This window comes from Fistularia commersonii, chromosome 17, assembly GCF_037954325.1.
Source record: "Fistularia commersonii isolate RoL2024-O1a breed Wild chromosome 17, RoL_Fcom_v1.0, whole genome shotgun sequence".
NCBI lineage: Eukaryota > Metazoa > Chordata > Actinopteri > Syngnathiformes > Fistulariidae > Fistularia > Fistularia commersonii.
The window spans coordinates 13,260,001-13,272,500 of NC_141300.1; the positions used below are offsets into that span (position 1 = coordinate 13,260,001).

The 12,500-nt window shown below is 48.4% G+C and overlaps 1 protein-coding gene across 1 annotated transcript in view; it reads right to left on the bottom strand.

Moving 5' to 3' along the window:
* The window catches only part of peds1a (plasmanylethanolamine desaturase 1a), a 32,363-nt gene that overhangs the window by 4,236 nt on the left and 15,627 nt on the right, over positions 1 to 12,500 (bottom strand). Inside the window, exons 2-5 of the mRNA XM_086163274.1 lie at positions 12,494 to 12,500; positions 12,309 to 12,400; positions 5,692 to 5,836; positions 1,725 to 1,937 (exon numbers count right to left, since the gene is read on the bottom strand). The exon at positions 12,494 to 12,500 is cut by the window's right edge and continues 113 nt beyond it. Of these exons, the coding sequence (XP_086019400.1) occupies positions 1,725 to 1,937; positions 5,692 to 5,836; positions 12,309 to 12,400; positions 12,494 to 12,500 (457 nt within the window). The remainder of the gene's footprint in view (positions 1 to 1,724; positions 1,938 to 5,691; positions 5,837 to 12,308; positions 12,401 to 12,493) is intronic.

Below are 12,500 nucleotides of genomic sequence, written 5' to 3' on the forward strand. Positions count from 1 at the left end.
GACCTAAAATGGCCGCTCACAACGCAAACACAGCAGATAATATAACCGTCCACTAATACAGAAATACCCGGGCTTGTTAGTTGTATCTGCTCGTACGACAAATTGTAGTTTCCCCATTGAAATATCGTGAATCTGATTTTGTTATGTGTTTTTAAATAAGAAAAATGTACTTTATAAATAACCAATACTGTATAGAACAATAACAATATCTAATAAAAGAAAATTCAAATAAATAATGTGATTTATAAGGTGTATTAATGCCAGCAGAGGAGATGTGTGTTTTTTCATGGGTGCTCTATGCTTAACTTTACTTACACTTAATGCTACAATCTCTTCTTCCTTTCCTTTTGGCTTTGCCCTTCAGGAGGCGCCACAAGGAATCAACCTTCTCCATCCAACCCTATTCTCTGTATCCTCTCTCCACCTAGCTTCATATCCTCTCTCACTACGTCCACAGATCTTCTCTTTGGTCGTCCTCAAGACCTCCTTCCTGGTGGCTCCAATTCCAGCATCCATCTATCAATATATTCTCTATCCCTCCTCTGTACATGACCTAACCATCCCAGTCTGGCTTCTCTAACCTTCTCTCCAAAACATCTAACATGTGCCGTCCCTCTGATAGACTCATTCCTGATCCTATCCATCCTGGTCACTCCCGAAGAGAACCTCAACATCTTCATCTGTGCAACCTCCAGCCTCGCAATCCTGTCTTTTTGGTCAATGTTGCTGTTTGTAGAACATACAGGATCGCTGGTCTCACCACTGTCTTGTCCACCTTTCCTTTCATTCTGACTGAATCTTCTATCTCATAGTACCGCTGACACTTTTCTCCATCCATTCCAACCTGCTTGAAAACGTTTCTTTACATCTTTTCCACACTCTCTGTTGCACCGTTGACCCTAAGTAGTTGAAATCCTCCAACTTCTTGATCTCCACTCCCTGTAGCCTCACCGTTCCACCCGAGTTGCTCTCATTCACACACATATATTGTGTTCAGTTCTGGGTTTGGGACGGGCTATGGGAGACACTGGCCTGCGCCCTCCTGACGCTGCAATACACTTAATGCTACAATGCTATGCTAAATGCACACGTTGCTAGACTTTATGTCTAAACTCCATTTATGGAGTGGCCCAGTATTCTGACGCCTCGTCCGTCGATGTTCCTGCCGTCTGGTGCTCCAAATCCCCATAAATGTCTCCTACATTGTCCACCATCGCAAGTCCACTAAGCAACGGCTCGTATCTTGGAAAATTCCGGTGGTTGACACAAGCGCGGATCAAGGTTTTACAAGGCTTTTAGTAGCGTAGGTTTCTTTCAGATTTCCGTCCGGTCAGAATCGGGCCACCCACCTCCTAGCCGGTGTAGCACACCTCGCTTACGGTAATCCATGGATTGATTGGTTTTCTCCAGCGCTACTTGGATGCGCGTTCTACCCTGAGCACAACTTCAGTAACGTGAACGTTATGGAAGAGGTGTGAAACTGTCCGGTAGCAGCAAAGCCCTGAAATGCCGTCACATCGCCGGCTGCTCTTTTCTCTGTCCGGAACGAAAGCCTTGAGTCAATTTAGCTAATCCGATCTGTCAAATTAAGACGGTATTGGGCTAAAGTTAGCTTATTAAGTGAGTTACCGAGAGACTCTACCTTTTTATAATTATTGAATTAGCTCTTATCTGATTACATATAGCTACCCGAGTAGCGTGTTGATGCTAACGGGGCTTCTCACCTGTGGTAATACAGTAGTACGTCTCGTGTGGTGAAACATGGTGGATGCGATGGTGTTTCCTTGGCAACACCAGATGCCAGTCCTGGAGCAGCATGACCCAGCGCGGGAGGCCGAAGTAGGAGTGGCTCCACTTGTGGATCTGATTGGTCAGCGTCACGAAGACCGCCAGGGCGAAGATGTAGCAGTCCCACGGATAGGACGCCGCCAAGGCCTCTGGAAGGTGACGGCGAGATTTTTAAGTTAATGGAATAATTGATCAAACTCTTAAGTGTAATGAAGAGGGCCAGCACAAAGGCGTAGCACTCCCACAGAGAGGATGCTGGCGGGAGCCTCGGAGAAGATGAAGAGACGGAGGGGAAGGATGAGGAATCAGAGGAGGAGGAAGATGCAGAGAGGGACGGGGGAGATCGGCAGCAGGGGAGGGAAGAGGGGCGGACGGAGAACGGCATCGAGGAGAGGAAATTAGATGGTAATGTAACCGCAGCAGCAAAAGCAGCTCATGAAAAAGACTGTTTGCCCGATAAGAGGCCGAGGGGGGCCGGACGGACCGCTCCGAGCATACCGCAAAAACCCGCGTTCCTGGAGTTCCTACTCGTGGTCCGGTGAGGCCACAGATCTTTCCCCTTTAGCAAAACAGCGAGCTCTGATAACAGGATTGTGAACTTTTATAGTAAATATATATTCAGGGACAAAAATAAGATCTTGATTTGAAGAAAGGGGCGCCACAGATTACGTATCGTCGGCTTACGAGGTCCGTGTTGACCTGTTATCTCTGCCGCTAATTCATCCCCCTAGCCGTCTTGAAATTTCTGTCAAACTTTTTTATTGCCTGTTTATATATTGTATAGTTATTTTATTGCCTATCTGGATATTTTATATATATATTGTGTATTTTGTACAGTTTTATATTTGTATTGTCCAGGACTACAGATGGAAATTAGCTATGAGCTACAATCTGGTACAAACATCTCTGCCTCTGTGCTTAATGTAATTGTACACTGTCCAAATAAACTTCTAAACAAACAAACAAACAAACAAACAAACAAACGCGGCATGATTTTTGGTGATTAGCACCTTGGCCTCACAGCCAGAAGGTTCTGTGTGGAGTCTCCATGCGAGGGGTTCTTCAGGGTTCCCCCTTCAGTCCAAACACATGCAGGAGGTTCATCGGAGACCCTACATTGTCCAGACATGTGAATAGTTGTGTGTCTGTATATGATGTGTTAATGACAGGTGAATGGGTGAATATCTCTATGGCATGTGAATGAGTGAATTTCTGTATCTCTATATATGACATGTGAATAGTTGTGTCTCTATATGATGTGTGAATCTGGGTAAATCCATGAACTTCTCCGTACAACGTGTGCGTAAGGGAGTAAATGCATGCATGTCTATTGTGAATGAGTGACAGGTTGTACAGTGTCTCAAGATTTCCTGTGAATAAGGTAGTGATTTGCGCTATATCTATATATGGGGTGCGAATGAGAGGGTGAATGGTTGTGTGTCTCTGTATGTGGCCCTGTGATTGGTCCCGGTGTACCCAACTTCTCGTCCAATCAGAGCTGGGAAAGGCTCCAGCAGACCCTGCGACCCAGAGTGCAGGTTTAGAGAATGAATGAATGAATGAATGAATGAATGAACTGTTGATGGGACAGTGCAGCCCGGCTGCTCAGAGTGAACCCACTCTCTCCTGACCGTCTTCCTGAACCTTCACCAGAGCCTCTTCAAGGCTTGCGTTCACTGGTTATTAGCTAACCCGCTCCCGCTTTGCATTCAAAAAATTCCTTTCGTCGGCGACAAACGCGTCCGACACATCCGCTCTCCACGTGGTCCGGTGATAATACGTTGGTGAGGGAGTTACCTTACATCACCATCACCCGCGCTCACGTCCGCACGCTGGTAAAGCCTTTGGTGGGAGCGTGAATCCCCGGCGCTCCTTTCCTCCCGGCGCCGGACGGCGGCGCGGCTGTCACACCGCTAACTCCTCTAATTCACTTGAGCTTTTCTGTCAGCGTGACTTACAGCCGTCCTCTCCCCGTCTGATCCTTCCTCCGCCCGCTTTGCTTGCAAACAGCGATCCCCTGACCCCGGGTTCAAGTGCAGACACGACAGCTGGAGATGTCACCTCGTGGCTCTGAGCTCCCCCCGCCATCTTCCTCGTCTTTGTCTGGCGACCGGCTGACTCGGTGAGGAGCTTGACATGACAGGTTTAGATGTCATCTTACCGCTACATGACCCTCTGCCACCTCCAATCCCTCTCCTCTGCAAACACTCTTGTCTCCGTCTCCAGCTCTTAGCGGTGACCTCTTTAGGCGCAGACATGACAGGTGTAGATATCTCGCCGTCTCTCCGGGGCTCCGTCTCGTGACCTTCCGACTCCCCGCGGAGCGCGACATGACAGGTGTGGATGTCACCAACAAGTGGACCCGGGCGCTGTTCTCGGCCCCTCTAATCTTCCCTCCCTCGCCGCCGACCTTTGCTTCTCACGTCCCAAACCTTCCCCACACCCTGGTCTGCGCTTGAATTTGACGTGTTTTTCGAAAACGCCGCTGCACTTATGCGGTGAAACCAATGCCGGCCATCTCGCACTTGAAGCACTCGTCCATGTCGCCAGGAATACCGGCTCTCCTGCTATGTTTTGCTGTTTTTTTTGTCGAGGAGAAGGGTACATCTGCATCACCGCTGCGATGGACCCCTCGGGTTGAATATGCAATATTGCAGATTTACATCGGGACAGTAATTTGTTTGAAAATTGGTCAAATCCACTGAATCATTGGCACTGATGTCAGCAGAGCCACTCTAGCACCTTCACAGCTTCGGTATTAGCATTTTTTTTTGGTAAGCTTGAGACTGACGGTGGAAAATTTCACAAAAAATATTAATTATCCTTTTGATATTTGGATCTGAAGGCGGGAAGCTAAGCCGTTGTTGAATTCTTGCGAGACCCTTTGCTCCTCGGCCCCCCTCTATCTCTGAACCAATCAGTGACCTTTTAGCTCGAGCTGAGATCCAGGAATTACAGGCGAGGGAAGTGGCCCTTTTTTAATAACGGGTTTCTCTTTTTGCTCCCTCACAACCCGCCGCCCCGTGCCCGTGAGGTCAGGGCTCATAATTATCAGCCCCATGCCTCTGGCCGTTCACTTTGCCTGCCTCCGGAGCTGTGTGGCAATCAAAGTCTTGCCAAAGTCACCGCCGTACATTGTTTGACCCCGGAGAGTCAACTCGACAAAGTTCTCCCGGGCTTCCACTTGAGAGTCGTGTTCTACAGGATCGTATTATTGCAGGCGACGGATTTTTAACGTCTTCCTATTGACATTGTGAACGTCTACAACACCTAGCGCTACGGTATGTTAGCGCAGCTCACAGCTAATTATGAGACCTGAAGAGGATCGGGCACCGCTTAGTCCTTCTGATTTGTTGGTGCACAGGCAGGTAGAATAACGGCAGCTTCTCCAAACATGCTTAGCCCTGAAAAAAGCTTGGAATTCACACATTTGGTGACATTCAGCCATTCCTCCTTATTCACGCTGTCGCCTACTGCATGTTTTTGGTCTGTGGGAGGAAGCTGGAGAACCCGGAGGGACGGACCCTTCAAACTCCCAGTCGCCCACTGGTGTCAAACCAAGGACCCTCTGCAGGCGGGGGTACGGACCACTGTGCCTCCATGCTAACTCGTTAAATCCAAACGGGTTAATGTATGCTCCTGCAACAGCACTGCCACACTTCCTTCCCCTGCTCCAGGGAGGTGGGGGTTACTCTGGCAGGGAAGGAGTTAATTTATCAGTCTGTCCACTGAACTCCACCGGGACGGAGCGTAAACAGCTCGGACAGGCCAACATGGCTTCAGGAGGGGACGATATTCCATGTGAACTGGGTTTACGGGGTTTCCGATGACGCCGCGCGACGTTCCGGACGCTTAATTTCTCCAAGTCGGCGAACCGACTAGGCAAGGGTGAGTGTGAGCTACCTGGTGTGTGAGTGAGGAACTTGTAGGCCATATGAGCCAGTGGCAGGATGGGGATCATGCAGTTGTCGCCGTTGGTTTCGATGAAGTCGTGACGCGTGATGGCGGTCGGGTCGATGTGGTGCTCCCTGAACGGGCGGATGAATGCCTGCGGAGGGACGGAAGAGAAGGACACAGAATAAAACAGCAGAATCAAGATCTGAGCCCAGATCTGAGCTAGCGGCGGCGGGATGAGCGTTTGGCACCGACATGGCCGACACTGTCCGTGAAGTGGCGTTTAAAACCACCGCCGTTACTAGGTAGCCCAAAGAGAATCATGGAAAAACATGAGCTAAGTTGTTGGTGCTGAGATACAGTGATGCAGAGCATCGTCTGTGAGAAGGCAGGAGACATTTACTGGGATGCGGTGCGGTGGATGGCGGGAACTTCGAAGGACAATCATATCACTTTAAAGAGAGAAGCCGTTTTCACCCCGTCGGCCAACAAAGTTTAGACAAAGTGTAGCAAAGTGTGCATGTTATATTTAGCTTAACAAGAGCAACACTCCCAATCTCCTCGGCCGCCATCTTTTTCCCATCTTCAACGTAAAAAACACTTTATCTATGTATAATTATTGTTCTATACTGTATTGGTTATTTTTAAAGCACATTTTTCTCATTTTAAAACTCGTAGCTAAACCAGGGAAAGGAACGGATTCTAACGGTTGCATTCATTTTAATAGGGAAATTTAATTTGATACACGAGCAGATTGAGTTACCGAAGCAAATCAAACTCCTAAGTCAAGGTGTGACTGTGCATTTAGTGGAAGGTCTTCTGAAGCGGGGGGACGGCTGGATAAATACGAAAAGCTTTCCACTTGGAACCGATCAGAAGCTTTGATTTCAGTCACACCTGCACGAACGGTGTCTCAACAAGTAGCAGGCGGTGGAATCTCAGCCCTTCATCCATCCCTCATCAATCCGGCGTAATCCACGCGAGGTCCTGGACAGCCGGAGCCGGAGCCGGGCCTCGTCGGCACGCCGAGACGGACGCTCGAGCTCAGGTTGACTCTGACAGGCAATTCAGACACTCCAATTATTAGACAAGCAACTTGTATGGTTGGGTTTTTTTTTCTCCGGGAGGCTGCAGCGCCCGGAGAGAACCCACGCAGCTGGTTTTGATGAATTAATTCGACATTTCGAGACAAGATTGTAGAATCCATTCCTCACCAGTCATCAACATGCAACTCGAGTTCCACATTAAAAACCCCGTCTTTGCAACTCAGACTTATAAGTAGCAGGCGGGGTTGATTGGGGCGAAGTAAACACAAGTAAATAGAAATTAAACACAAACGCAAATAAACAGCACTTCCGGCTTCCAGTCCAAACATCGGTTCTACCTGATGTAAAGAGACCTGCTCATGCAATTTGTATTGTGAGGAACAGCACTGCTTGAACTTTGCAAACATATGGATATCAAATAAAGGCAAGAGCGCGCACACACACACACACACAAGTTCTAAGAAGTGTCCAACTCCAATTGGGTTCCAGGAAGTAGCCTCCTCCAGGGAAACATCTCATTGTGCATTCCCACAGGCGGTGAGGGATCGCGGTAGGGAGCGGTATGACGTGAACCTTCAGCTCCAGACTCAACAAGAAGAGGAAGACAATGTAGACACCATGGAGGTGGAAGCTGCCACAGCGTTCATGGGATAACAATATGGACCATCCGATGGTTGGAGCGTTTTTATCTTCTCCCTGCACTGCTTCGCCGGGTGAAGAACCCCGCTAGTCCAAAATGTTGATGTTCCTTCGCAAACCCTGGAAACCCCTATGAGGCGTAGCAGGACAGAGGAGCTTGGACCTCTTGGTCGCTTCATTTCTCAATGCTTCTGTCCATTTTGTCCCCAAAAAAAACATCTGACTCGTGACCACGGTACTTTTTGAACTACTTTCAGAGTTCCACCAATCACCAAGCTCCTATGAAGAACACCCTACCTTGGGACTAGGAGCTAAGGTCCCTGGATCTTCTGCTGTCAGAACGCATCAAGAAATGGTTTCTTCAAAAGGTTTTAGCAGCTGCGAGAAGTTGGTGGATCTTTGAATGCTGTCGTGAATGTGTGTTCACATCCACAAGAGTGCGTGAACGTGTGATGAGATGTGAAACCCACTGAGACCTTAGCAAACGGAGGAGAACCTGAAGATGAAGATAAAGGAGCCAGCAAAGTCAAGAACTGCTTGCTCCGAAAGCCGAAACCCGGCTCGGTCGGGCCGTCGAATGAGACACGGATCCCAAAACGGCGAGAAGAATGAAGAAGCTAGCAAAAAAAAAAAAAAAAAAACCCAACCGGATGATCTGAACAGCGTGGAGCTTCAACGCTCAGATCAGAGGTGGACACCTGTCTCCGAAAACATGGAGACGGCGAGGAAAAGAATAGAATCTGAATGTCGCAGAGGCACAGGAGAGAAAAAAAAAAAAAACACATAACACCGTCACACACAAACACACACAAAGGTATCTTTGTCCCCCCAAGTGGAAAAGGCACAAAAAGAATGTTTGCATCTTCATTGTGGCAGTCTGTACATGCAACCGGGCAGCATCAGCATGAAAACTCATTACTGCCGTGTCCACACCGATCACGTGTGCCCATCTGTGAACATTGTCGGCAGTCGCCGCGGACGTCGCCACAATTATGTGGCCGTCTCCTCTCCCGTCCGCCTCCTTTCCCGGCCTCCAGTCCCACAACCCCCCTCCACTTGCTGCAGCCCTCAGCCAGATGAAAGGCCGGCTAAGCTGCGGAGGTCGTGCCGAGAGGGGCGGCATCATCGCGCCCAGCTAACGGTGGGCCACCGGTCACCGCGTGTCCTCTAATCCCACACCGTTTAACGGCCCGCCTTGCATGACATCCGTTAATCACCGGCTCACATCGCCCATCGCCCCGGCAACCTGCGCTGTCCCACTGGTTGGACGGACACGCCCTTCCACCCCCTCCTCTTTTTTTTTTTTTTGTCCTTCTAACCGCTTCGCTGTATTTTCATTTCATCCCCCCTCCTCCCCTTTCACTTTTGTCCAAATGTTCCAATTTATGCTTTCCTTTCACCGCCTGTATTTTCCTGCCTTCGGGCCTTTAAGAGGAGCCGGCATCCGTTATTTGGTTTCGGCTACCGTCGCGCTAATCAGCCTCATTAGCGTCGCCGGCGAAAAGAAACACCTCGAAAAGATACGGGGAAAAAAAACGAAAGGCGAAAAAAACAGGTTTGTCTTCTATTGTCTTCGAGACAAACAGATGCAGAGAAAGCATCTTCAAACGTACATCCCCGAAACTGGAAGCACATCTGGCGCGTTTCAGAGCGAATTGAGCATCATTGGGAACTAATGAGCGTGACTCTGTCCTTAAACCGGCGTCATTAGAGGACTGCTAAATCCTTGTTGAGTCAATTAGAGTGCCTCGACAACGTTATGACAACATTTATTAGCAAAGAAAAAAAGGAAAAAACAGCCCGCCGCCTAGCGAGGAAGACTTCGGAGGACCACGGGGGAAAAAAAAAACGCGCCGCGCGATTCAAAGTCGGGTGGAATTCTCGTCTCCGAGCGGGGAGAACACTCACGTAGAGACGGCTTTTCGTAGAAACTTCCAGGTCGTCAGCGACGACTAAAGTTGCTAAAAAACGCTAGATGCTCCCCATGATGGGTTACAGGCAGAGGTCAAAGTTCACCGGAGTGACGCATGGAGAATTTAATGACACCAAACGGCTTCTCCCTTCTGAATATGACAACTTCTCCATATCAGCAGAGCGGGAATATAAATATTACAATTCCAAGAACTGGTGAGTGATCACATAAACACACATTTGGTGAGCGAGGTGGTTCTTTTGTCAATATGGATCTAAAAATCGAGCTTAAAATCATTATTCCTGCAGAATTCTCACTGTTTGTCAGATGAAATGCCAAATGCTGTTTGGTACTTCTGCGGTTTTGCGTATTATTTCGTTCGTGCGGCCGGAATGTGACCTGATTGGGCAAGATTTAGTGAAATGGGGGTAAAGCGATATTAACTGTCCCTCATTTCCTGACGGTCGGTGCAGATTCCTGTGACTTCCTGCAGCCGCACGGTGTGCATTGTCTCTGGAGAACTATTTTACAAATTGTGTCTTCACAGCAGCACAATGTCAAAAACATGCAATGATTAAATGAAAAAAAAAAAGAAAAAAAAAAGACTGCAGGTATCATCTGTTCACACACACAACAAAATTTAGAAAGCAGATCAAATGATGTATGGAGAATAAGAAGCGGTGGTCAGATGCTTCATCTAGCCGTGCAGCATTAGCTACAATTAGCCTCAGGTAGACGCCGTCCTGTTTGCTTTGATATTCAAAGGACAATAACTGGGAGCGCCATTCAACACACACACACACACACACACACACACACACACACACACACTCAGAGCGACGGTAACCTCGAGCGCCCCTCCCCTCTTTTCTTTCTGCAAACTTTATTTCCAGCCCGCCTTTTGTGATCCCTCTGTTCTCGGCGCAGGTCCATTCTTCCCTTCCACTCCCAGTCTTCACTCACAGTCCCCTACGGTTTCCTGCACGCCATGCAAATCCGCCGCCGCCGCTGTGTCTTTGGTCCCGGTAACTACCCCGAGCCCCGATGACCGCCGCATCATAAATAAACATCGGGCCACCTTCGGCAAAACACGAAATGCAAAACAGGGGGATTGGAGACACGTTGTTCAGACGGTGAGAACACGTGCTGCTGTCAGAGCGACATACGAAAACAATTAGGGCCGGACAAAGGGAATCCGCTCCCGATTACAGAATGAGAGCGATGCTTTTACCCCCTTTATGATTATCAAGTTGCATTATAATCCTTTAATTAAATTCTAAGTGTGTCATTTAAACACGCGCACTCTTTGATTGTCTTATCACGGAGCAGCAGCCTGCGACGACCTCAGCTGACGCTCTGGTTTCTCCCGTCGCCGACCTTCTCGTTTATCCCGTATCGACCGATCGTCCCCTCTAGCCGTTATTTTTTCCACTTTCATTCTGCTTCATTTCCACGCGCCGCGGCTGCAAGCCCATGCAAAACACGATGCCGAGGTATGGAAATAAAGCACGCGCAAACACACACACAGTAAGTATCAGGGGCGATGTTGTTAAAAAGAGTGTCAGGTGGAAATGACAGAGGCGTAGAGCAGCAGAGATGGAGATGATGGAGGTTCTTCGTTGGGAGTGAGGAGGATGGAGAGGAACAGGAGGAAGACCGGAGAGGAGATTTATGGATGGAGAAGAAGAAGACAGGAAGTTTGTGAAAGAGTTGGCTGGAGGAAGATGATTGGCTACAGCAAAGAAGAGGAAAAGAAATATAAGTATGCACACACACACACACATGCATACATATATTTGTAAAGATATTTTAAATTTATTTTATAAATTGACTTTTTTTTTTTTTTTTACATGAGTGTGGCCGCATATTACTATTTAGATCTAACTCTTAGTTTATTTCCAGGGTGGGTTTAATGTATTAATAATGACATCACAGGGATGTGAAGCACCAAGGCAAATGAGACATGCATTATTATGAATAAATTAAAATCCAAATATTATCAATTAGACATTGATCAATTATAGGTCCGACATTAACAATAACAATGATTGCATTAGAATACCTCAGATCTCAGGGCGAGTTTACACTGCGTCCAATTAATTATAAATGAATATTTCATAAACATTGGTCATGCAAGGAGAAAACACACACACACACACACACACACACATCCTGAACTCTCAGGCTATTAATCAAAAAAAAAAAAAAAAAGAGGAAAAAGTTCAGTAATGTGCATTCTGCACCTGATTAGAGTGATTTTAACTGGCTGGAATGGGAGTAACCTTTACTCTAATTGGCTGTGGGAACCAGGCAAAATGCACATGTGCATTAATGTGGGTTATGTATTCTAATGTGAGAAATATATATATGTGTGTGTGTGTGTGTGTGTCTCCTAAGATACAGTGACAGTTTGTGTGTGTAGGTGGGTGTGTGTGTGTGTGTGTGTGTGTGTGTGTGTGTGTGTGTGTAGCGCCGCCCTCTGGGGATGTGCCTTTGTGAGACAGTGACATTTGGGTTACGGTGTATGGCACTCCGGCGGTCCCGGGTCTCTGGGTACTGAGGTGAAGCCGCCGCGCTGCCACGGTAACACGACCCCGGGAGACGGGGGCCGAGGAGCGGGACGGGCTCCGAGCCCGCAGCGGCAGCCAATGACGGATCGGGTCACGGGAAGCTAGCTGGCGTCTTTAACCCTTTGTTTGCAGAGGCCTTCCGCAGCCTCCCGATCAAAAATCCGCACGGACTTCCCTGCGTAAATCGGCGACCAGAAAGGGGCCGAATCCAGACACACACTCGTCTTTGCAGGACGCGCAACTCCAGGAGGACGGGCACGCCGAGGAGGCGCCGCTGGGCGGGAGGTGTTCATTTAAAGCCGTCTCATGGAATCTGTGTGCGGGTCTGTTGGAAAGCAACCGCAGGGAGGAACGCCGGGTCTCAAATTCTACGTCCGCAAGGATTTAATTAACTCAAGCGGTGTGTGTGTGTGTGTGTGTGTGTGTGTGTGTGTGTGTGAGTGAGTGAGTGTGTCTCACCTTGCCAATAACAGGAATGTCTACGGATCCCCAGGTATCGGCGCCCCAGTGCACCATCCCTGATGCAAAGTCCGCCGTCAATATTCCCAGGACTGGAAATCAGAAAACACGGGGGAAAAAAAAAAAAAAAGGGTGTGTGTTGTAAACAGGCGCGTAGAAGGAGACCTCCGTCAACGTGGACTCACCGATGCC